This window comes from Pan troglodytes, chromosome 1 (genome assembly GCF_028858775.2).
Source record: "Pan troglodytes isolate AG18354 chromosome 1, NHGRI_mPanTro3-v2.0_pri, whole genome shotgun sequence".
Classification (NCBI taxonomy): Eukaryota; Metazoa; Chordata; class Mammalia; order Primates; family Hominidae; genus Pan; species Pan troglodytes.
The window spans coordinates 21,578,831-21,604,975 of NC_072398.2; the positions used below are offsets into that span (position 1 = coordinate 21,578,831).

The 26,145-nt window shown below is 53.0% G+C and overlaps 1 protein-coding gene and 1 pseudogene across 29 annotated transcripts in view; both read right to left on the reverse strand.

Moving 5' to 3' along the window:
• Positions 1-339: 339 nt before the first annotated feature.
• The window catches only part of SNAP47 (synaptosome associated protein 47), a 52,630-nt gene continuing 26,824 nt past the window's right edge, over positions 340-26,145 (reverse strand). For 9 of the 29 annotated variants that reach the window (XM_016940162.4, XM_016940155.4, XM_054659549.2 and 6 more), the window contains 3 exons: positions 22,078-22,568; positions 14,472-14,596; positions 340-1,039 (listed from right to left, as the gene is read on the reverse strand). In XM_016940162.4, coding sequence (XP_016795651.1) covers positions 893-1,039; positions 14,472-14,596; positions 22,078-22,568 — 763 coding nt within the window. In that variant the 3' untranslated portion in view covers positions 340-892. Of the gene's footprint in view, positions 1,040-5,319; positions 5,774-10,814; positions 10,985-13,190; positions 13,495-14,471; positions 14,597-22,077; positions 22,569-26,145 lie in introns of those variants that run through there. The other 20 variants (XR_010150018.1, XR_677799.5, XR_010150017.1 and 17 more) reach the window with 8 other exon arrangements.
• Positions 1,076-4,067, reverse strand: LOC104004766 (uncharacterized; annotated as a pseudogene).

Below are 26,145 nucleotides of genomic sequence, written 5' to 3' on the forward strand. Positions count from 1 at the left end.
GGGCTTCTGGCTGCAAAGCTGCGAGGGCCCCTGTGTGTGAGGCTCACTGAGCAGCCCTGGGAAGGCAGCACCACTGGGCATTGGGTGCACCAGCGTGGAGGCCCCACAGGCTGGGCCGTGGCACCATCCTGGGACTCGCCTCCCATGTGCTCGCACCCTTCCTTGCAGCCCTGCACGGGGCATCTGGAAGCAGCATGGCAAAGGGGCACCACCCGCAATGTGACGCGCAGTCCCGCCAGAGGCCATGCTCACCTACCCCAGGGCCTCTGAGGGAGTGGCCACTGACCCAGACACAAGGCACCAGGTGGAAACACTGGCACCCATCTTCAAAAACCACTCTGAAGCCAGCATTTCCCTTTATTTCTGGATGGAAACGGGGCCATAAAAGCAGAAATCAATATTTTTGTTTGAAAGATGCAGTCATGCTAATTTCACTTTTGGCTAAAACCGAGACGATAAAAGAACAGTTGGGTGTTTATAGGATGCCCTCAAAGTGAGCTGGCTAAGTGAGCTGGGCTCTAACTTCACTCACAAATTTATAGTACAGCTAAGAAGGCCAGTCTGTCCATGAAAGGGAGCCGAGACAAGACGAGGGCGGCCTCTTCCAGGCCTGTGCCAAGTGTCCTTGGGGTCCCGCCATGGTCCACACTTCTGCGGCATCTGCAGAACATGTGGCCGGGTCCTGCCCAGCAGCAGGGACAGCCAAGTGGGGGGCAGGCATGGTGCACACCTGGGGAGGCCCCTGGTGCAGAAGCAGCCCCACAGTAGCAGCCCCATCCAGAGGAAGACCACTCCGGAGGGCCACAGGCCTCTGCAGCCCTGGCACTGCCGCCCAGCCCTCCATCTCAGCGGGATGTGCAGGGCGAGACAGGAATGCAGGGACGCTCTGCCCCTAGGTCAGCCTCTTCATCCGCCTGTTGTGCTTGTCGATGGTCAAGGTTGCCCTGTCCACAGCTGCTGCAACGCCATCCAGGGCTTCGTCTTGTCTCTCCAGCTCACTCTCGGCCTCCAGGGCCAGCCCCTTCATCCTCCTCAGGATCTGGGGAGAAGCACAAGATCACAGCAGAGGCTGCCATCTCTGCAAACTCTAGCACAGACAACATCTCCCCCTCTCACACACCCAAGAGCCTTTGCGTGACCACCTGGGCGATGCCATCTGCGAGCCAGCGGGAGGGAGCCGGCAGCCCAGCACCAGGGTCAGGTCATGGCTCTGCCTCTGCCAGTACAGGCCTGGTGAGATGAGGTGCCTGCCCCACCTCCTGCCAGCTGCCTGCCCCCACCTCCTGCCTGGTGCAGTGGCCACACCCTGGCCTGCCATCTCCAGGCTGCGGAGTGCTCTGTTTGGCTGACCTTGTGGGAGCGTTGCATGTGGGTGTGGAATTCCTGCCCACAGTGGGGCAGCTGGGGACCTGGGCAGGCAGCTCGGATTTGAGTCCCAGCTCTCACCCAGCCACTATGCTCATGACCTGTCTGCATGTGGGTCCCTAACTGCAGACTGGAGTGGGAAAGCAGGATTAAAAAGAAACACAACCCCCTTCTCTTGTCTCTAAGTGTGAGATGTTTCATGCACAATGCAAATGACAGAATGAAACTCTCCATACGGTGGAGGGCAGCCAGCACCGTGGGGGTGTGGGAGATGGTCCCCGGCCCAGCAGATGCAGAAGGTGGAGGCACGCAGGGCTAGGCAGGTGTGGATAGGGAAGGCTGGATGGGGTGGGCCGCCCCAGGAATGCTAGCACAGAGATGTGTCCCCTGGTTGCAGCAGGGGCGATGAGCTAAGGGCTGAGCTGGTGCTGTGTCTGTGGCTTAATGAGCTGTGTTCTATGAGGAATCTAGGAAGGTGAACCACACTGTGAAGCGCTGCTTTACACACTCAGCCTAGGTCTAGAAGCCTCATACGCCCACCTGACAATGGAGAAGAATACACTGGAAAGGAAACTTGAGTGACCCACCACTTGCAATAAATGTCCATGTCCTCTTTCAGGGAAAGTTCTGGATCACTGCTTAGGTCAGGAGAAGGAACCCTCAGTGCTGTGTACCCACCAGTTGGACAGCAGTGACCATCCAGGGTCTAGGGGGTGGTGATCTTGAGGGGGGCCCCTACAGCTCCTCTGGTTGCCTCTAGGAACAGCACACCTGAGCCCTGGGGGAGCAGCCTCCCCACGCTCCGCCCAGTGACATGGCGGGAGGCTCAGCATCCTGTGGGGTTGGGCAGCCAGGGCAGGTGATTCAGTGCTCCCCAGCAGGGTGGCCAGCAGTGGGACACATGCAGCTTGGGATTCAGGGTCACAAGCAATGCCCCCGCCTATGGTCCGGCCTTCATCTGACCCATGAGAAACAGTATGAAGGCGGCCAGGACAGAGGGCCAGCTGGTCAGATCCAGCTCCCTCCACTGAACGGTGTGGCTCACATGAGATCACAAATGCGAACAAGCTGTGAAAACCGGAAAGGGCCCAGCCAGGGTGGCTGCCATGCTGCAGAAGGAGCCCTTCCCCGGCCAGCTGCCCAGCCCCTCTGCAGATGGCACAGGGAGTTGGGGGCTGAGGTCACTCACAGGCACACGGCAGAGGTGAAATGAGCCACATGTCCCTTTCCAAACCCGGCCTTCCAGCTGAGATATTTGTCATAAGACAGATGAATAAATGCTTGACTAGAGCCCCAGTCCCAGACAGCAGGGCTTCTGCACCCTCGGGAGCTGGCAGAAACTCCATCTGTTGAGTCATGACTTAGATCGCTGGATGGGGCTCTGGAAAGTATATGGTGGGGTCAGTGGCTCCAGGAGGACGGGCAGATGACCTCACACAGGAGGTCTTTTCCACCGCCTGGCCCATGATCTCACGTGGCCCACACCCAAATTGTGCCGTGACAGGGAAGAAAGCCTCAGCCCACCCCTTGCTGGCTCTGCTAACCTGCTCCCTTCTCACCTGCCCCTGCTGTCAGTGTGATCCTGAGGGCATTGCTGGAACCAGCAGGCACAGCCCTTGGAAGGGATGGCTGGGCTGCACACTCACACTGTCCCTGTGCCCACATCCTGTGAGGAGGCCTCCTGGAAGCCAGGGACATGGATCCGCTCGGGATCTGGTCTCAGTCCCTATGTCCCTCATCAACCATACTAAAATGTGATTTAAGTGTATTTAGAATTTAAATGTCCTTCAGGGCCACAGGGCTCCCATGAGCTGACGGCTGGGGAGATGGCCCAAGCCCCTGCCAGGACCCACAGCTTCAATGCCTCCCACTAGCCCCTGCATCAGCTCTGCCCTCTCCATGACCATGGCGTGCAGTGCTATCAGGAGACACCACTATTTGTCTTTTCTGTTAATAACTGCATGTAGAAAACCAGGAAACATGAGAGAAGTTAAGGAATAAAACAAAATCTGCCCATAATACAGACCACTGTTAGGCTGGCACCATCAGTGACACAAGCACACTCCTATCTGGCTTTTTCCCCTGTCGCTATGTCCATACACTCTTGCGAATAACTCAAATTTGGGATTAAAGTACATACACAACTTTGTCTTCTGTTTTTACCATCCTATAGCTATCCTGAATGAAAGCTGAGTTATTGGATATGCAATGTAAGCTGACATTGTTCTAAGAACGTGGCACATTTTATCTGTTTCACAGAGAGGGTGACCTGCCCCCGGTCCTGAGGATACACTCATTGCACATAGAGATGCTGTGAGGCATGACCCAGACCACATCCCGGGTCACCGCCAGAAGTCCTATACCCCTTACAGATGGTGGCAGGGCCCTGGGACATCCAAGGGAGGCTGGGCCAGGACCTGCTCTGGCTCTCTGACTGGAGTGTCTTTGGCAGGATGACACTAAGAGTAGCTGAATAAGCTGTATTAAATCTGTCTAACCCTGACCCAGATGTTCAAAGGTAAAAATGATAGGGAAAACAAACAAAATACTGTACTGAACCCAATAGACATAGAGTACCATTTGACATACATCAATGCCAATAATTATTAAACATACATCATATTCTTCTTTTATATACAGTCCTAGCAAGCCGCCATGAAGGTTACACTACCTACGGCAAGGCCCAGCAGAGACCCGCAACAACTCAGGGATCAGGAGCCACATGGAGATCAGGACCACAGGGAGGCATGAAGCCCGTCCACCTGGGGCCACCTCCACACAGACCCCAACAGCCCCACACTCCCGTTCACTATCTTCCCCACATGACGCCTGTCCCCCAGGGTCATCTCCAACAGACCCAGGCAGCCCGGCACTCCTGTGCGCCACCTTCCCTGCAAGGCTGAGTGGCGCGTGCCCAAGATGCTGGCCGTGCTAGTGACCCTGCTGTGATGTGATCACTTTATGTTTCATGTATGGAAAACTTCACTACGTAACCCATGAGTATGTACAATTATTCTCAACCTAAAAATATTGTCTATGACATCTCCCCAGAATATAAAGAAGAAAATAAAATAACTTTTTTTTTTAAAAAAAAGACATCGAATTCATGCCTTTTTCTAGTGCATAAGAAAGCAGTGGGAATAGCAAAAATGTCTATAGTTTAGGGTTTTGCCTATTAAGCACAGTAATAATATGCACAATTTATTTGTGACTAAGACCAGCTGATCTGCCTATAGAAGCGGAATATTTTATTGTGTACACAGACAAAATAAAGGCTGGCTCCTGCTGTACTTTTTGATTTGAAAATGTCTCACCACGTTGAAGGCCTTAAAAGAGAACTCATTCCAAATAGCCTGTTGAGACCCTTGGCCTGCCTGCCAAAATTGCACTTGAAGTTAATTAATAGCGCAAAAACACAAGAGCGATCTGTACAGCTGCTAGGTCTGCAGACAAAGAACATTCCTGAGCGAACCTTCAAACTGCTAGTGTCCTGGAGTGCGGATCCAGATTCTTTTTCCTTTGAGAAGGGACTGAAGTAATTACATGGCATTGTGTGCATTCCACATAACAGGGATGGAAAGAATGGAGAATGTGAAGTCTGGCCAAACCCTAGAAACAGTTGTTCCTCTGCGGCCTGGGGTGACAAGCCATCTAGCCATTGTGCAGGATGCTGTCAGCTCCGAGGCAGCCAGTGGCCTCACACAGGAACCTTCATGGGCTCTGAGTCAGAGGCGAGGCGCAAATCAGACTTCCTTGAGTCCCTGCTACGTGAGTAAAGAAATCCAGGAACCAGCCTTCCTTCCAGCCAGTTCGACCTCCACAGAAACTACCTGATTAAAAGTGCTTTGGGTTTTGGGGGAAACAAACTTTTATAAACTTCAAAGAAATAGAGCAAGGAGTGCTTAAAGGACAGTACAATCCAGGCTGGCCCTGGGGCATGCCTGCAAGCCAGACCTGATAGAAGTGTTCCTAAGAGAAGCTGCAGCTTAGAGCATCAGTGGATGCCTGGCCAGACCCATGGCCAGACTCTGCGGTCCTGAGCGGCTTGTGGGACCCGATGAGGGCGTCAGAGCCAGGAAGGGGAGCAGCCCTAGGTGACTCAGGCAGGCAGCAAGAGGCACAACCTGAACAAAGAAACGCAACTGAGCGTGGCTGACACTGCCAGCTTATGGCCATGGTCCCCCAGGATAGCACCAAAGCCACTTTCCTCCAACACATCCGTGAGGAGGATGCCCTGGGCGCTGTGGGCCTGGCCGGCTCCCTCATGCCCTGAGCAAAGGCTGTTCTGGAAGAAAAGCTTCTGCTTGCTGCCCTGCTAGGAAAGTCTCTGTCTCCACAAAGCTCCTGCAGACTCGGAGCAAAGCATCACCAACACCGTCTGGGTTGACAGCGACATAGGCCGGAAGCCCTGCAGAGCAAAGACAAGAGAATTTAGCATTCTCACCATTTCCATTTTGTTTATAAAGGCAAAAAATAAATATAGAAAAATAGCCTAATGAAGTAGGGTGGGCCCACCTACAAAGCAGCTGTGTGTCCATGCGCGCACCATTAGGGCAAGGCTGAGTGCTGGGGGCCTGAAGACGTCCCGGGCTTGTGCGTTCGCTGCCACCAGCAGCCCGGGAAGACAGTGCTCCAGAGGCACGCAGGGCCTTGGCCTCCAAACTCTGCAGGACATCGGCTCTTGTGTCCCATGGGACATGTCTGCTCTGGCTCGCCTCGCCACGCCACGCCGGAGTGCGGCACATCACCGTACCAAGCCAAGCACCGAGAGCAGTCTGCTGTTAGCTGGGCTGCCCTGGCCGTGTCATTAAGCTGACTCACTGAGGAACTGTGAATTTTCTTGCAGTGAGAAATTAGCAACCATTTAAGAACAGAGCTGGGATAAATCAAGCTGTCTACAACTCAAAATAGTTCTACCAGTTGGGGCCATTAATATGCTGCAGAGAATGTAAAGGGGGAAAATTGGCTCTCACCGCAGCCAAGCTCTGGAGGCCGTAAAGAACACTCTCTGCTGCGATCTGTCACACTCGGCACTCGCAGACCACCCTGCGGCCCGCCCAAGTCCCCTCCGCTGCATTCCTGGAGGCCAAGGTGGTCTGTGCACTAGCGGGGGGGGCAGATGCAGGGCCCCCCTCCTCAGGACGCCCCCGCGGCGGTGGGTCGAGGCAATGAGCACGGCGGCCTCGCTGCTCAGAGGGGACTTTGATTCAGCCGGGCCAGCTGAGCTCACTCCAGGCGTGCACAGGAAATGCCATGCAGAGCAAGGAGCTGGGCCTGGACTGGATTGTCCTGCCCAAGAGCGCTCCCTGCTCCTAGACCAGGGATGGAGATTCCCATTAAGAGAGCCGAGTGCTTGAGGGACAATGAACCCTCACTAAAGTGTTCAGTGAATGTGAACTGAGTGCCACTGAAGGTGCATCGCACACGTGGAAGAACCTGAGTGGTACCCTCAAAATAGGAAACAAACTGAAAATGCACTAAAATGTGGCTCTTCCAAGAGGTTGGCCACAGCCCCACAAAACCCACTTCCCAGCCTGAACCAACACGGCCAGAGCTGTGGCCAATGAGTCTGCTCCCAACTTGCCAGGCACCTCATGCTCTGCCCTGCGCGCTGCGGCCCGGTCCCCCTTGCCTCTCACCTACACCTTGAGGCGGGACGCTGCTGTGCATGGAGGGGACAGGAACAGGGCCCAACACTCAGGGCTGTGACACACAGCTCAGCAGCAGCCACAGTGCTGACCCCTGCCATTGAGGGCCACTCTGCAGCCTCACTCTCCCGGTGGGTGACACCTGGCCCAGTGAACCTACCTCCGGCATTGCTCTTTCATCCTTCAACACATGATGTCAACAGCTGCACAAACCCACTTCCCAGCCTGAACCAAGACTGCGTAATACCTGCTGACCACATTTAAAGGCTAGCAAACGTGTCAAAATGAACAGAACAGCTAAGCAGAGGATCCATACAGAAACAGGAACAGGCAGCCTGCACAGCACTATAAACCCATGGCCCAGGAGACCAGTGCAGAGCGCTCCACCTACAACCGCAGGAGCCCATTCTCCTCTGCACCAGATGCCTCCATGGGCCACAGGCTGGGAGATGGGCCACGGACTGGGAGGCAGCCCTCAACAAGCCTAGAGAGATGGATCCACAGCAGGTATCTCCTCCAACCACAGCAGAGGGAAGCTAGCAACACGGCAAACTGAAGTGTTTACAAATTAAACAACCAACAGGTGATGGAAGGGAAATTAGTAAATTATTTGAGATGAATGAAAACAAAAGCATGATATACTAAAATAGTCATGTGCTGCCTAATGATGTGGATGCATCCCGAGGAACCATGGCTCGGGGTCTCATCGTGGGACAACACTAGAGTACACGTACACACACTGAGGGGGCAGGGCCTGCGGTGCCCGGCTGTGTAGCGGGGCACACGCCCCCAAGCTGCAGGCCTGCACGGCACACCACAGCACCAAGCAGCACAAGTAGCTGGAGCACCACGCTAACTACCTGCACATCTAAACGTGGAGAAGGTGCCGTAAATGTGCAGCATAAAGATACGAAATGGCATGCAGTATAGAGCGCTTCCCATGAGCAGGGCTGGCAGGACTGGACGCGGCCCTGGGTGTGTGGTGAGTGAGCGTGAAGGCTTAGGCATGACTGAACACTACTGTGGACTTTATCAACACTGCACACTAAGGCTCCACTAAATTTATTTTAAAAAGTCTTTCTTCAGTAACAGGTGAGCCTTAGCTTCCTGTAACTTTTATATATTACAAACTACGATTTTCTTTAACTCTGACTCTTCTGTAATAAAATTTCAAACACAAACACTATATAGCCGTGCCAGAACAATTTTTCTTTATATTCTTATCCTATATGCTGTTTTCGCTTTTTAACTTATTTTATTTTTTACTTTTGAAACTTTTTTTTGGCCAGGCACAGTGGCTCATGCCCATAATCTCAGCACTTTGGGAGGCTGAGAAGGGAAGACTGCTTGAGCCCAGGAGTTCAAGACCAGCCTGGGCAACATAGGGAGACTCCATGTCTACAAAAAAAAAAAAAAAATTAGCTGGACGTGGTGGTGCACACCTATAGTCCCAACTACTTGGGAGGCTGAGGTGGGGGAATCACCTGAGCCTGGGAGGTGGAGGTTGCAGTGAACCGAGATCATGCCACTGCACTCCAGCCTGGGAGACAGAGTGAGACCCTGTCTCAAAATAAAAAATACAAAAAACCTTACGACAAAGCTACAGTAATCAAAACAGTGACATTAGACCACAAAATGGAATTAAGTGAGAAACCAGAGATAAACTCATATTATCTATGGCTAACGGATTTTCAACAAGGGTGTCAAGACCATTCAATGGGGAAAGAACAGCTGGTTTACCAGATGGTGTTGGGAAAACTCGATCTGGACACACAGAAGAATAAATCTGGGTCCTCACCTCACTCCGCACACAAACATTAACTCAGAATGGGCTCACAACCTAAAGAGGAAACCAAAACCACAGAACTCCTAAGAAAACATGGGGGTAAAGCTTTATGATCTGGGGGTCTTAGAGCATTTCCCTTGATAATAAGAGGACCACTGTGTACCCCAAAGACTTGAGAGCAGGGCCTCAAACAGATGCTCACGTGAACGCTTACAGCGGCATTCTCCATAGCAGCCCAAAGGAGGAAACAGCTTCTACATCCACCAACAGAGGGGTTTTCAGTGCATGGGCCCTGAAAACCGTATGCCAAGTGAAATAAGCCAGGCACAAAAGGACAAGGGCTGCGTGACTCCCCTGCTGTAAGGAACCCAGAGTGGCAGGCTGGCAGAGAGGGAAGGCAGAGTGGTGGGCGGGGGGCTGGGGCAGAAACATGGGTTCGTGTCTCACAGAAACTGTTTCTGTGCAGGACGATGGTGGTGAATTTCATTAACTCCACTGAATTGTACACTTAAAAATGGTTAAAATGGCAAAATTTGTGTTTTATATATTTCACCACAATTTTTAAAAAGTGAATAATGAGAAACACCCCACTGCTATAACACGTATTACCTTTCACAGCCAGGGCCTCCATGACACCCAGCACTTGCCCCGCACACTTGGCCTTCATTAAAGCGACAACTGGGAGGACAGGAAAAGGCTTGGGGTGGGGCGAGTCCTCCAAGCCTGAAGTCCCACTCAGCACTCGGTCAAGCACTCGGTCTCTGCTCGACCTGTTCAGCTGGTGCAGCCTGGTAGTGGCCTTGGGAGGGCTTGTCAGGTGCTGGCCTCCGGCCCTCAGCACGGGTCCCACACTCTCTCCTGCCAGGCCCTTTGCACCGGTAGTTTCCCAGGTGGTTTCTGGGTACCGGTTGGTGTGAGCATCTGGGACCCCAAGGGCTGTGCCTGGCATGGCCTCCTGTCCCCATCACTCTGAAGCCATGGGCCCTGCTCAGCCCAGGGTCCTGGGTCCTCTGCAGTCATGCCCAGCACAATGGGAGTTTGGGGGGCATGGGCACAGGAGTGGCTCACCCGCAAAAGCAGAGGGTGGGGGTGGGGGTGGGCGGGGTGCACAGAGGCGGGCGAGCAGGCGTTCACCGTCACAAACCCATTAGCCAAAGAGCATACAGGTTAAAAGGGAAGGCGTGGTGTTTCCCTGTGATGCCGCCTCCACCCAGCTGCCGTAAGTCTGAGTTACAGGGCGCCCTCAAGCCACGTGCATGCAGGGCCCCCACACCTGGTCCAGGGCACCCCTGGGACATGGCCTCCTGCTGTGTGCATGTCGGGCTGCAGGGCACCCTGTCCCCATTCCCAGCCTCTTCTTATGGATCAGCATTTAGAAAGTGCATGCAATGTGGTGTCAGGGGCATGAGTAATAGGAACTCATAGTAAAGGCACAGATCCCCAAACATGGTGGCTTAGCTCAGCGATTCTATCTGACTGCTGTCAAGGCCATAAATAAAAACAGCATCACAAAACCTCACAGCCCCCCAAAATATTGACCTCCTGCCTGCGTCGTGATGAACACTTGACATGAACAGCCTGGAAAAGCAGGAAGGTACGGGACGCTGAGAGCCTGAGTGGAGGAGGAGCCTGGCCTCCCCACCCCTCCTCACTCACAAGCAAGGCCCACTCCTGCCTGGCTAGCCTCGGAGGGTGGGTGCTGCGTTCAGTGCCCCCGCAGAGCCCAGTCACCTTGGGGGTGGCCAGTCCCACCATCCCCTCTGGCCATAACCTGTTCTCCAACTTGCCTGCTCCACACACTCCCAGTGGGCCCAGGCAGGAGAGCAACACTTGTGTCAGGTGCGCTCAGGACAGAGCATGGTGTCCATGCAGCTTCTCCTGCCCCCGGGGACTGCAGGCGCCCAAAGTCACATGGGGCTGTTGGCCCCCGACATGGTCGGTGAGCTCAAAGAAGCCAGGGCGGTCATACACTGATTAAGACCCTTATTTCAAGTACTAGGGAGACACTCTGTGAATATGATTATCTTACATTCATTAGGTACACATACATGTTTTTTCCCCTGACTAGGAGAGGACACAGATTAATTGAGGAAAGTTTAGATTAGAGACATCAGGGACAGGGAAGTGAGGGAAGCCAGACCAGGAACGGGGGTCCCTGAGGAAGATGCAATGCATTCTCCAGTTCCTAAAAAAGAGAAACAAAAGGAAAGAAAGGGATGTTACCTTCTGAAGATAGTTTCATAGAAGGCAGGGAGCCCCAGAATGACTTCAGAATGTTCCAGCAAATCACCAGAACTGGTCCACATGGGACATGACGCTGTGGAGTGGGCAGAGGGTTTCTGCCAAACAAAGACGTGAGGACAGAAACACCTGGCTCCCCACATGCCCAGAAGCTGCCGTCCCACACCTCCACGTGAGCCCTACCTGAGCCCCAAGTGAGCCTGACCGCACCCTCAGTCTCACCCCCGTCCCAGCACCAGGCTCGGCTCCCTGGGAACCCTTTGACTTTGAATGGAATGAGTTGCATGGCTTTCCTGTTACCATGTGTGTTTGCATTTGTTGTTTATGGAGACGTCACAGGCAGTGGTATGCTGGTCGCCCCATGCCATAAGGCAGGAGGCTGAGGCGTCACCCAAGCAACCCCTGGGACCTGCGCCCACAGGGACCGGCCATGGCACATCCGTTCCTATCAGGAACCACGGCAGGAGTGCAGCAGGCTTCTTTCCCACCATCAGGCACCAGCGAGGCTCCCACCCACTCTCCCGCCAGACTCAGTGTCTGTCGACACTGAGTGTCCACCTGCTTCCTCCCTGGAGACAGAGGGACGTGGACACAGCAACCCCAAAGCAGGACAAGACAGATGAGGCTGCATGAGCTGGAGTGTCCCAGGGAACTGCCCTAGACCACCTCCAGTTCTACTGTGTCCAGGCACCGCGTCCATGGCGTGGGCCCCAGTGGATTCCACAGCCGCAAAGAGGAGCGGACAACAGAAGCAAGTCAGGGGCTCTGTCAAATCCACCTCCTACAGCCCCCGGCCCTCCACCCTCCACAACCACAGTGACACAGTGGCCAGGGCCCCAGAGACAGAAGGGCTCGCCGTGTCACCCCTGCCTGTCCTGTGTGATCACAGCCACCCTCTCCTGAGCACCCCCAGTTGCAACCCACACCACTGGGACACGTTTCAGCATGATGGCTTTAATAGCATCTGCAACAAAAACCACAGCTGGATGAAGGGGGGTTTCGTGCATTTTTATTTTCCCCAGAAATGTAACTCACTCTGGCTTCTGCTTGAGCTTCAACTGTGCACTAGGAATTCTCTAAATAGGAAACACATGTATTGCCTCAAAAAGACAGTCTCCTGTGAAACTAGGCTCCTCCTGCAAGGAAGGGGGCCCGCATCTGACCAACGTGCTGCCCTTGTCCCCAAGGCACACCAGGCCTTCCTGGGCCCTCCCAACCCCATACCTTGGGTGACTGCTTCCTCCCGCTCTGCCACTGGCCTTGATGCCACAGTCCTGAATGTGAAGCCTGTTCCTCCCGGTGTTGAGCCACTGGGCTTGCTGGATCTTTAATGATGGCAGTGCCCATGCAGCCCCAGGGGAGACACAGCCTGGATGGCTGGTGGGGAGCCCCACTCACCCTCAGCTCCGTGCAGTCACCTGACCACCTCCCCAACGCTCCCGGGCTTTGAGGTGAAGAACACGCCACACGTGACAGGAGAGTCTGATGTGTGGACACTTGAGGGCCTCTCCAACTACATGGCCACCATTGCAATTAACAGGTAAAATTCCTATTTTTTCATCTTAAAGCTTTGCTCCTACTTCAGTCTAAACACAACCGTGGGATACAGTGAGCATCTCGGTCGTGGACACCTTTGTGGGGTGTGGGAGTGGGGTGTGCTCAGATCCTGCCAGTCTCAGCCACGTGCCGAGGCACTCTTAGGAGGATGGCTGGGAAAGAATCAGGTAAGTCTATCTTTACAGTATTGGGATTTCTCAAAAACCCCGAGCAAACGAGACCCAGGCCAAGAATGTTCTGGAGGCAGTGAGTGTATCTGAAGGTGACTAGGAACCTGCAGAGTGAGCTGGCTACACCTACCAGGCAGTGCTGTGTGTGCCATTACCAGACATGACTAAGTGAGGCCGGGAGGAAAAAGTGACAGGCCGTGTCCACTTGAATTACCCCAGAGCAAATATGAACACCTTTTTCCCCAAACAAGCTGGCCTCAAAGGAGTTTATGCCTACACAGACACGTAAAGTAAGAATTGGTTTTTAAAAACAGGCATAAGAGACAGAGTGTCTTTATCCACCTCCTGGTGGACATGGGCAGAGCCATCCACAAAACACTCCCTACAAAAACAGGGCCGGGCCTGACAGAGCCCCAGACCCACCTGCCGACTCAGAGGCTCAGGGACGGGGAGCCCACGCCCTGCGTGGACACAGAACTGCAAGATCCAAAGTGCACAGTCTCAGCCCAACAGACAGCTTTGCTTTTTCCAGGAATCAACTGTAGGGGAAGACGAGACGGAAGCTGCACCTGGAGACTGCATGTGCGCCACATACCCTGTGGGACACGCCCTTCAGCAAGGGCTCAGAAGGTTGGAGCACTGCCTGGATACTGGATGGTGCTGAGGAACGACTTCCTGTTTCCTAAGGCGACAGTGGCAGTACGGTTCTTTCTGAATGTCTCTTATCCTTTAATGATACATATGGAGATATTTACAAATGAAGTGATATGATGACTGAGTACAGCTTCAAAAATTACTTGGAAAGCCAGCATGTTAGGCAGCAACCTCTGGACAAGACAGGAGTATTTACACTGAACATTAAAATTCTAGCCTCCCAGGCACAAAGTGCTGAGCCTCCCTAAGAACCAGTGCTCAGCACATGAGGGCTGAGTGAGCCATGCACCCGACTGTGCATGCATACAGTGCACACACAGAACACGCAACACACAGCAGGCATGTACCTGCATGCATGCACAGTATACAGAGCACACATGCACGCACATGCACAGCACACACAGAGTACACATACATGTACAGTACATGCATGCTCCACACACAAGACATGCACATATACACATGCCCATGCACAGTACACACAAGGTACACATACAGCACATATACATGCATAGTACATGCAACACATACACCACATGCACAGCACACACATGTGCGCACACACACAACACACATAACACACACATGTACTCACAAGTACACACACATGCACATGCACATACACAGTACAAGTACATGCATAACATATGTACACATAGCACACATAGTACACACAAATGCACAATGTGTACAGTACATGCACACTACACACAGCATGCACACGTACATGCACGGTAAACATACACACCTGTGCACACACACACACGGACATGTACAATGGGTGCAGGTGGTAGCCAGGGCAGCTGTGTGTGCATAGGAATGTGTCTGAATGTGGTGCATGTTGTGTTCCAGGAAGTGTGTGGACCTGGGACGGACACTGCCCTTCCTCCCTCCCTGCAGCTGCCGAGTGGAGGCCAGCAGCTCCTCCTTGGTGTGAGGCCAATACAGATGGATGACCCAGAGCTTGTTTGTGGTCAGAAAGGCAAGAGGAGCAGCCTGCGGGAAGACTGGGACACAGCGCTGGCTGGCATGGCACTGGGGACATTTTACCTGGGTTAGTTCCTGGGTATCCGCCTCAGAAAGGGCTGGCAGGCTTGTCTGCAGGTGCAGTGCTGTGCCCTCCTGGTCTCCTGCGGGTGGCTCACGGTGCAGGGTACGGCCCATCAGCCCAGATGCTGCAAGGAGAGCAGATGGTCAGCAGTGACATCTCTCGGAGGTGCAACAACCCTCGTGTGCTCTGGATGGCAGAGCGTGGTCTTTGAGGCGGTGTTCCTCTCGCTACCACACGCAGGACTGCTTCCTCTCTCGACCTCTGTGAGCCTTGCCTTGCCACCCAGCCCTGAAGGATTAGGGTCTGCAACACTGCAAACAGATGGTGGCCACTCTGTACCTCTCAGAGTAAAAGCCCTACATCCCAAGTGGTTTTATTTTATTTTATTTTTGAGAAAGGCTGAAGATTTGGAGTAAAAAACACAAGAATCATTGAACTCTGGTGAAATGCACATCACACACGACTGGGGAACTGCAGCGACATCTGAGCTACTCTGCAGAAGGCTGAGGTTCTAGAGAGCACAGGAAGTGGCCCACAGCCCAGGCCAAGCACTGCCACACGTCTGCGCCACTGAGGTGGGAGGTGAGTCAGAGCTGCCCGTGGTCAGGCTCAGAGAGGACCTGGGTGTTTCCGCCCTGTGGTGAGCCTCAGGGCTCCAGGCCACCTGCCAGAGGCAGTCTCGCTCCACAGAAGGTGGCCCAGTGTGCCTCCTGCAGAGGCCACCTGCCCTTTATTTACAGAGCAGCTTCAACAGCAGCCTTGACACCCCGGGGCCCAGATAAGGGCGCAATGTTGTTTGCTCTTCTGCAGCACACGCAGCTCCCCTACATCTGGTGCAGCCGTCATTTACGAGGATGTCAGGAAACAGGCAGGGAGAGTGCAGCTGCAGTGCCAGCTCCTGATGGGGCAGGCAGGCGGGTGGGTGGCCTCAGCATCCCTCCCAGGGTCCTACCTCAGCCAGCAGAGCCCGTACCCTTCTCAATCCTGATGAATGCAGCCCGGGAGCAGTGGCCAAGCGTGACCTCAGAAAAGGAGAGGAAAGGGGGGATACCTGGGGGTGCACTCTTGCTGGGGCCAAGGGCATACCCCCTCTAGCCTATCACTCCCTAAATGATCTTGACAAGCTCACCTTCCAACCCCACCCTCCACAGGAGAGATGCCACCTCCAAGATGCCACCCCTGCCAGCCTATCACCCCCCAAATGATCCTGACAAGCTCACCCTCCCTGACAGCACCCGGCTGAGCAGAGAAGGACCAGCCTTGCCCAGGGCCACAGGGGACTGAGCACAGGGATGGCCCTAAAGAGGGAGCAGCTCCAGGCCCAGCAGATGGGTGCGAGTGCAAGTGGGGAAGTGGGGTGAGACTCAGGTGGGAAGTAAGGGGCTCCCTTCACAGATAGCACCAGTGGGACAGATTGACCAGAGGGCTGTTTTCCTATCCCACTCTTCAGAAACAAACTCTGGTTACAACCAACAACAATTTCACAACCTAGGTTTGCAACACCCAAGCTGTATGTGGGTGCTCTCTGGGAAGCTGCGGCCCACTACTGTGCTTCTCTGAATTTGTGCATTACCCATGGGAGCCTGCATGCCCTCACATGAAGCTGCTCACTGAGGAGCCCTTCTCTGAAACACTGAGCCACAGTGCACAGGCCAAGCTAGGCTGGAAGACACAGCCACAAACTCAGAGGATGTGTGCCTCTGGTGACCTGAGATCACAGGGTGGCCCCCGTCCACCTCGCAGCACCAGCACAGCCTAGGCCACAGGAATGGAGGGGCACAAACTGCCCAGCCTGCGCTGCACCAGTGCCTCCTTCCTCCAAGAGCCCCATAACCCACCCCGCCCTGCCCAAGGCTCTCGTAGTCTGGTCTGCAGTGTGCTGTCTGCAATGTGCTGTGTGATGGTCTATAAGCCTGCTATGTGCTGGTGCCCTTTGACTTGCTGGGTGTTGGGAGCTGAAGGACTGTGTGCTTTCCTCAGCATCTTCTCAAGCTGCAATTCCTTGGCTACAATGTGGGCTTTAAAAAACAACAACAACTATTTATTTTGTAGAGATAGCATGTCACCTAGGTTGGTCTCAAACTCCTGGCTCAAGTGATCCTCTTGCTTCAGCCTCCCGAGTAGCTGAGAACACAGGCATGCAGCACTACAACCTGCTAATTTTTGTGTTTTTGTTTGTTTGTTTTGAGACGGAGTCTTGCTCTGTTGCCCAGGCTGGAGTGCAGTGGTGTGATCGCGGCTCACCACAACCTCCGCCTCCCAGGTTCAAGGGATTCTCCTGCCTCAGCCTCCCGAGCAGCTGGGAGTACAGGTGCACACCACCACACCCGGCTAATTTTTTTTATTTTTAGTAACATGGGGCTTCACCATATCGGTCAGGCTGGTCTTGAACTCCTGACCTCGTGATTCGCCCGCCTCTGCCTCCCCAACTGCTGGGATTACAGGTGTGAGCCACCGCGCCTGGCTTAATTTTTGTATTTTTTATAGAGACGGGGGTCTTAATATGTTACCCAGGCTGGTCTCGTCCTCCTGCACCCAAGTGATCCTCCCACATTGGCTTCCCAAAGTGCTGGGCTGCAGGCATGAACCACCGTGCCCAGCCGACACAGGCTCTTAAGGGCAGAGCCCCTGGGCCTCCCTACCTAGGACATGGCTTTCATTTCAGCACCTGAGGCTGCGTGACAGAGACACTCAGGCCGTTCTGGAATTTTAACAAATAGGACTTTGCTTAAACACTCAGAAGGCTGGACAGAATGCTTATGCCTCAAGCCATGGATGTTTCTGCTGGGCCCGGTGGCTGGGGTCCTGGTGAGGCTGCATGCCGCCATCTCCAGAGCCACAGTGCTCGTGGAGCTGCTGAGTCACTCTTTTTAACATTTCTTCCAGGAAAGCTTAATTTGGTTCTGTAAGGATGGTTTCTGCCTTGGGGTCATGAGTGACTGCAATTAAACAAAAGCATCACAGGTGGTTCACAGCAAGAAGGGTGGGGTGACTCGACTGTCCGGGAGTAGGAAGTGTTCCAGACACCTATGCACAGCCTTGCTGGCCTGGGGGTGCAGGAAGCCAGCCCAGGAAGAGCCCAGGGCACACTGCTGGCTGCAGAATGTCTTGGTCATCTGGAAAGAGAGTGCCCTGAGGCCACAGGCCCCTGTGCAAGACACAGCTCTGTCTTCACTGCCAGTGCTGAGGAGGGGCTGCCTGCACCTGCCTGGGAGCGGGGACCTGGGCCACCAGCCTGTCTGTCTCCAGCAAGCCCCTTCCCTCAGCCCTGGCCTCCAACACTCACCTGTCACCCAGGAAAGGCCTCTGCTGGGACTAGTGGGCCTGTGAAGCTAGCGCACAGGTAAGGGCAGCGTAGGGAGCTGAATGGAGGAGACAGCAGCTTGTGTGCTCCATCTCCCACTCAACCAATACGCACGCGCAGGTGGGGGCTGAGCGGCTTCCTCTGATAGGCTCCAGGCCAGCTGATGCAGTACCCCCAGGCTCCCCAGTCAGCCCAACCCGAGCCCGCGGTGCCACAGCAGGCTCCTGGGTGCTTCAGCTCCAGTGGGAACTTCCCTGCCTCAAAAGACGCCTGGCACTAAGAACTGCAGAGACAACCTCAGCCACCCCAATGCTCTGGTCCTTTACTAACTGCCCACTCCATACGCCTGCCTCCTGCCCTGTCCTGCTGCTGGTGCTGCTGTGCAGACAGACACACGGCCCAGGGAAGCAGAGGTACAGGCAAGGCTGTCATCAGGGAGCTGGAAGCCCAGGCAGGCCTTACCCCCAAGACAGGCAGTGAGTGACAAAGAAAAATCTCAGTGATCAAACAGCCTTCAAATACGCTGTGCACAGCAGGGTAGAGGCTCACGCCTGAAATCCCAGCACTCTGGGAGGCTGAGGTGAGAGGATCACTTGAGCCCAGGAGTTCAAGACCAGCCTAGGCAACACGGCAAGACCCCATAATTAAAAAAAAAAAGAATTAGCTGGGCATGGTGATATGTGCCTCTAGTCCCAGCTACTTGAGAGGCCAAGGCAGGAGGATGTCTTGGGCCCAGGAGATTGAAGTTACAGTGAGCTATGATTGCACCACTGCACTCCAGCCTGGATGACAGGGCAAGGCCCTGTCTCTAAAAGAAAAAAATAAATAAAAAGAAAAAGAAAATACTGTGCATGTCCCTTGGTAGGATGTGTGGGAAGGAAACCTCACCCTGTGGCCTTCCTCCCAAACCACAGCCCAGGCTGACTGCAAGAAAATCTGAGACGGAGGCTGCTGTGCAAGCCCTGGCCCGGCCTCCAGAAGGCTGTCAGAACCCACAGGGCCCAGAGACATGTGAGGAGGGTGATTGTGCGGTCCTGGGTGCTCCTCAACGCAAGGACGAGTGTCTAGAATAAAATAAAACATGCACTTGGCACGCAGCCCTGCAGAGGTCTCTGGAAAGGCTCCCCGCCCCGGGTGTCCCTCCCTGACAAGCGCCCGTCCGGTGTCGCGAGGCTGCCACCCTGTGGCCACACGTGCACCAGCGCTCGTCCCAGAGGCAGGGATTTCTGAGACATCCGTCATGGTTTCCACCTCCAGGGAGCCCACAGTTTCCAGCTGAGAGCAGTAAACACAGGGAAGCTGGCACAGAGTCCCTGTGCCTACGCATGGACAACAGCAGCAGGCGGCAGGCAGAGGCAAGTCCTCAGAGCCACGAGTGCCCCACAGACTACTGAGCTCCCATCAAACGGGGCGCCGCCTTCTTGCTAAAACAGCACCAGGCAGGGCACCGCACGCTCCAACCCCTGCATGGAGCCTCTTCAAGAACACCCTCTGGAGGCACAGCTGCCCCCATGAGACCAGCACTTACCTGGACAGGCCAGGTTGCCCATGTGGGTGAAAGTGAGCACGGAAAGGTGGCACAACAGTCCCCCACAGGAGCAACAGTCCATCCCACACATGCAGCAGGTCCCTGTGGGACTGTGTGCTGCGTGTGCCACATGGCAAGATGGCTGCCCCAGGTACTCAAAACACCACGGGCCGGGTGCAGCTGTGCAAGTGAAAAGACGGTGCTCGCTGTGGCTACAACCCACACTCAGGTGACCTGAACTAAGGGGGCCCTCCTAGCCGAGCAGGGAGGGTGACGCCATCAGTCCTGAATCCTGAATGCACGTTGAGGCCCCCAGAAAAGGTCATGATAGCCCTCTGACCTCAAACAGCACAGATTGCACGAACCCACTTACAAACACCAGCCTGCGGAACACAGGAGTGCTCGCCACCACGGTGCAGCCAGGTTGGCAACATGGCAGGGCCACTAAACACACTGAGTGCTTCTCTACTGGGACCCTGGAGAGCAGTCCTGAACTCCACAGAATGTCACAAACTTCCTGCCTGACGCCACACATACCCGGGGACCCCTCTTCAGTCCCCACACCATCAGTCCACAGCACGTCACATACCTCCTCCCTGAAGCCACGTGCGGGAGTACGCCTGTACCATTTACCTTGAATGTGGGTGAAGACCTCTGCTTCCTATGCTTCTGTAGCCTGTCTCCCACTAGGACACTCGGGTTCAGGCCTGCACTTTAGTGACAGCAGCTCATGGTGACCTTTGATCTCATCTTGATCAATGGATTTCATTACATTTCACACCACATGCTCCATTCCATAGGGGTCAATGCCTCTCTTTGCAACCCCTGACTTTAAGACATATACAGAAAGGTGGTAGGTTTTCTGTGATTCAACTACGTGCTGCGTATCTAAGGTGTGCACCTTTCATTTTTAGGGTGTGTATTCAGCCCTGGGGCTCATGGGACTCAATCTATTATTATGTGTATTTCTTTCCGAAACTTGAAGCCATCTGGAATAGCAAGCAAAACATTTTCATGTTAGAGAAACAGGTTATAGGAACTGAAATCTTTCTCTTAAGAGAAAAATTAGAGAAACCGAAAGGGTAGCAAATATCTCTTACTTTTAACAGACACCTGGCAATTAAAATCCTGAAGAATACAGCTTTACATGCTGTACGTATAGACACGCATTATAGTGTGGATGTACATGTCACATACATGCACAATACATAGGCATTGATACACATGTGTACATATGTATACATGCATGCGTATTAGCTATAATGCTAATATTAGAAAATGGAGTCTTTTATGACATTCAGATTTCTTAATCAGAGCTCGAAGACAAACTGCAGGGGAAAATCGGTGGATTTTACCATGGCAAGATAAAAGATTTCTGTAAGGGAGGAAGAGACTCTAGAGGAAGTAGCTATAGCCTCTAAAGCCAGCCAAGGCTGATGGACTAGGATAGTAGGAAAGTCGTGCACATCTGTGGGGGAAGAAAGCACATGAGGAAAGAAGAAAACACAACAGGCCATCCATAGAGCAAAACCTGCAGGGCCAAAACAAATACAACGCATCAGAGGCCCCACCTCCTAACCAAGGAAAGGGTAAAGGCAAGAATAACACCAAGAGGCCACCAGCCTCCCATCAGACGGGCAGGAGCATGGCGGCTCCTAGCACATAAGCCTCGGTCCTGTGCTAGGGAGGAGGTAGGCCAAACGTGGTGGACGTGCCAAGACCCAGGGTGTCTGCCCCTCAGCCCGGCCCCCAGGACAGGCCAGCTGAGCATTCACAATCTACAATGGAGTCTGCGGGAAGGTACCATGGCCACTCCACACACATCTGAGAATGCCACAAACACACGGAACCACGCTGCACAGTTCTCCAACACACAGATCCCTAATAGCATGTTTGGGCGCCAGGCTAAGAAAACCTAGATTAAATGCCCAGGGAAACAAGAGTGGGCAAAGTAGGGGTGATGGGAATGGCCCCACCAGGGGAAGTGGAGATGGTACCAGTAACAATCCTGAGCTGCTGGTTCCCACATCAAAATGAGGGGAGATGACAGAGACAACAGCAGGAGCTTCCTTTTGCTCTGATGCACTCATTCTGAAAGCCCTTTCTGTGTCGTAGCAGGTTCTGCATCACCATAACTGAGCACCTGAGACTGGGTAATTTACGAAGAACAGACCTTTAGTCAACTGACAGTTCTGTGGGCTGGGAAGTCCAAGGGCATGCCCTGGCTTCCACCAAGGGCTCTCGTGTTGTGGCAGAGACACTCAAGGGGGAAGCGGACACAGGCAAAGAGACAGAATCAGAGGGGCATCCTGCCTCCTAACAACCCACTCTTGGGAACTAATGCATTCCCAGAATTCATCCAGGCTTCCCAGAGGGAGCACTCACTCACTACCATGAGAACATCACTGAGCCACCCAGAGGGCAGAGTCCTTGTGACCAAACACCTCCCAGCCCTGCCACACTGGGGACCAAATTTCCACATGAGCTTTGGTGAGGATAAACTGTATCCAAAGCATGGTACCAACTGCTCTGGAATTCACGCACCTATCAAGTGTACAGTTAACTCTCAGTGATTTCAGATTCACAGATGTCAAGTACAAGGAAAATGGTCTGGAATTGTTTTTATGTATAAACAAACGAGCTGTCTCTAGCAAGCTGGAGGCCAGCAGCTGCTCTAGGTGACGCATCTGTTAGGCATTTCCCACAGGCGTGCTGAGTCTGCCTGTAATTTTAGAAGTCTGTGCACGCGCTCACTGCCTTGTCGGTCACTAACCTGCATGCCAGACTGAGCAGCTCTTCTCTGCGGGGGAAGAGGTTCTTGCGCTTCTGAGCACAAATGCATCTTCTAACAGCTCCATCTTCTTGCTGAACTGCACTTCTAAAATGGGGATAACCTCTGGCATCTTGGCAGATATCAAACGATAGGCCATGTCTGGCTTTCCAATAAACCGCTGGCGGATGCTAATTTCGTAAGGTGAGTGGACCTTGATGTCATCCACGTCTTCTCTTTCAAACCTGTGCATGAGCAAAGAACTGGAGTCATGTATTTCCAACCCAGACACAAGGACGGTGAGCCTCCCTGGTTTAACGTGAGACTCTGTTCTGTGGGAAATAACAGCAGGAATTTTTATGAGTATCCCTTCTTTCCCAAAGGGTTCACAACTGGTCATGGAGACATCTTCCCTGGGCTTTGTTTCCTGTGGTGTCTTCCAAAGCTTGGAGCTAAAGGGCCACCAAGCAGGAGATTCCAGTTCTGTCAGCAATCTGAAAAAGCAAACAAAACATGGAAAACTGGATCAGTTCATTTTTAAGGAGTAATACCTTTTTTTTTGGAAAACGGTTTTAACCTTTGTAAAGAATGTTGCCATTTTACTCTACTTCATTTCCACAAGCACTCCATGAAGCAGGAGGCACAGGGACTTTTATCTCCAGTGTGAGAAGAGAAAGCTGGGGGCCAGGGCAGTGAGGACATTCATCTAGATGCAAAGCCAACCAGCAAAAAGACAGCAAAAATGCACACCTTCTGCCTAGAATATCACTCTGCCCACACCCTGCTGCCTTGATCTGGGTCATCTTGATTCAAAATGAAACCTGTACTTACTGTCTAGGGAGCTATCTAACAGACCTTTCTGCAGTGATGGAATGTTCTACGTCTGCGCTGTCCATACTGTAGCAGGCACACGTGACAACTGAAGCTCTGCCTAGCAGGCCCCTTCCCCCAGCCTCAGCCAGACTCAGCATTAGAGTGCTTCCCCACCACCTACACTCTCAACACCCACTCTTGTCCGCATGCTCCAGATTCCTGTTGGTGCCGACTGCACCTCCTCCTCAGAGTACATTCTGCACCCTGTCTTTCAGCCTCTGCTGGGATTGGAGTCTAGTTGAGCATCTACAGGTGTGGGGACAGAAGCTGAGGAGAACCCGGCATGTCTTGCAGGATGAATCTCCCTAGACTGGGAGGAAGGGCTACCTCTACTGGCCAGGAAGTTTCTGTGGCCTTCAGGGACTCAGCGTCCCCAGCTTCTGCAGACTGCAGCCATGCGTCTACACTGGGGTTCTCAGGGTCCCATTCCTTCTCGGTCATGCCCTCAATGTCACAGCAGATGCCATGCACAGTTAGAATTCAGCCATCTGCAGCAGGAGACTCCAGATTCTGTTTTCACAAAGCTCTGTCCTGCAGCTACAGGAGCTAAGGGCTTCCCTTAGGGCAGATCCAGAAACGTCCAGGCTGTTCCTGGAGCACCCTGAGCTCATTTGTTTCTTTCCCCATGCTGCCCAGCGGGGTGACTGCGTCAGTCAGGTTCTCCAGAGAACAGAATCAGTGGGTATGTTGGGGGGAGAGAAGGAGGGGCTTATTTGAAGGAATGGCTGCCATGGTTGTGGCACTGCACCTAAGCTAACTGCCATGGGCCAGCCTATTAGAATTATTAGCAAGATTACATGGGGAAAATCATGGCTACTTTCACTAACTTCCAGTTGAATGTGGCATTTCCTTCCATCCTGAATGTAGACAGCTTCAGTATTAGTCAAACCTTTGACTGTCGCCAACAGAAGTCTCATCACATTAGTTATTGCAGATCTCAATATATCACATTAACCCCTGCTTTAAAATAACTGCAGTTACTAGACCTGCCGTTGGCTTCAGTATCCCATACATCAATGGGAAGACATCATATGACCTCAGCAAGAGTTTACAGTACACATCCTGCATTTCTTATAGGCCATTCTTAGTCAAGATTATGTATCATTATCCAAATTAAAACAAAAGGTGCACAGTTTGCTGACTGGCGTTTGGGATTTTGATGAAGGTAGATGAGTGAGCACTCCGTGGCTTCCTTGCCCTGACTTATCTCTAAGTGACTGTAAGATTTTTGATGCAGTAGATGGATGTGAAACGTCAAAATGGTGCCCTGTGCTGGCTGCACCCAAGATGGTCTGTTTTAGTTGCCAAGAGCCACACTCACACGTTTTCTTTTACAGTGATGACTCCTAGCCCTATAGTGAAGCTCTAGGGATGAACGTGGAGACTTCTGGTTCCAAAATCATGCCATAGACACAAGCTGGCTCCACTCCTTCAGCTGAAAACCAGAAACAAAGGCACAGCACCAGCAATATCCCAGAACTCAAATGTGAGAATGGGATGGCCCCTGGAGCCACAGAGAAAGGAACAATTCCTAGCAGAGACTAAGGGAATTGAACTTCCACATCTGAGACGTCCCTCATCTGGAGAAAGTTCCCCTGACTCACGGTCTCTAACCTGGAAAAAGTGAGATCGAGGTGAACAACCTGCTTCCCTGCCTCTTGGGCTCCCTGGCAGGAGGCCTGCTCCCACCTCAACCCATGGGAAGCACTGCCAAGGGAGAAACGTCCCTGAGCACAGCCAGAAACAGTGGGGCATGGTAGGACCAGGACGCTCAGCCCTGGGTGCTGTGCACGGTAACTTGGCCTAAGGAGACACCTAGAGCTGCTGTTGGGCAGCAACACGCCACGGGAGATGCAATCCCCAGGACCCCAGGCAAAAGCCCCTCGCCAGCCTCTCCACATGATTGGGACATCCCCTCCAAGATCTACCCCATTTCAGACAGGCAGCACCCTGTTTGCTGGAAATACACGTGGGCAGAGCCACCACCATCGGGGCACTGCTGAGGATGGTAGGATGCTTCTGAGCAGGCAGAAGGACAGGCAGGAGCCTGATCTAAATGGCCGGGGCCGGGTCCAGAAATATTCTGTGCATCAAAGTGGCACCTGGTCACGCACAGGGGATTTTCTTAAAGGTGACTAATTTGCAAATTAGATCTTAAAGGAAACTGATATTGACAAAGAAAGAAGAAAAATCATACTCATACCTAGGAATCTCAAAACTGAAAGGGGACTGAAGGTCCTCTGGGCTGGGGTCCAATGTGAGTCGCGTTACACAATCCAAAAGAGATGAGAGACGCACTGCTCATGTGACAACTTACTAGGCTTTCAACAACTGTATATAGTCAGAAGTGTTGCTTTTATTAAGCCAAATTTTCTTTCCTATTACTTTACCACTGTTGATTAAAAAAGCCACACTCTGTAATATATTTTAAGAGATTTATTCTGAGCCAAATGTGAGGACCATGACCAGTGACACAGCCTCAGGAGGTCCTGCGAACATGTGCCCAAGGTAGTTGGGTTACAGCTTGGGTTTATATGTTTTAGTGGGACATAAGACATCAATCAATGCATTGGTTCAGTCTGGAAAGACAGGACAACGCAAAGCAGATGCTTACATGTTACAGGTAGATTCAAAGATTTTCTGATTGGCAATTGGTTAAAAGATTGGTTAAAAGATGGCAATTGGTTAAAAGTGGCCCCCTGGCGTTGGGCCACTCAGTGGCCCAGGTTCTCCTCCAATTGTCCCAGACAAACTCCACGTCATTCTGCTGGTTGGTGGCCTGCAGGTGAGCCGGTGCCTGTGGGTGCATTCCTGTCACCTTTAGTTAAGCGTTATTATCTAAAAACCTGGACTCCCAGCATGGGCACAAAGTGAGACTCCATCTCTACAAAAAAATTAAAAAACTAGGCTCGGTATGGTGGCTCACGCCTATAATCCCAGCACTTCAGGAGGCCGAGGTGGATTACTTGAGGCCCAGGAGTTCAAGACCAGCCCGGCCAACATGGCAAAACCCTGTCTCTATTAAAAATTCAAAAATTAGCTGGGCATGGTGGTGTGCACCTGTTATCCCAGCTACTCAGGAGGCTGAGGTGGGAGAATTGATTGAACCCGGAAGGCAGATGTTGCAGTGAGCCGAGATCACGCCACTGCATTCCTGCCTGGGTGACAGAGCGAGACTCCATCTCAAATAAAAGGAAA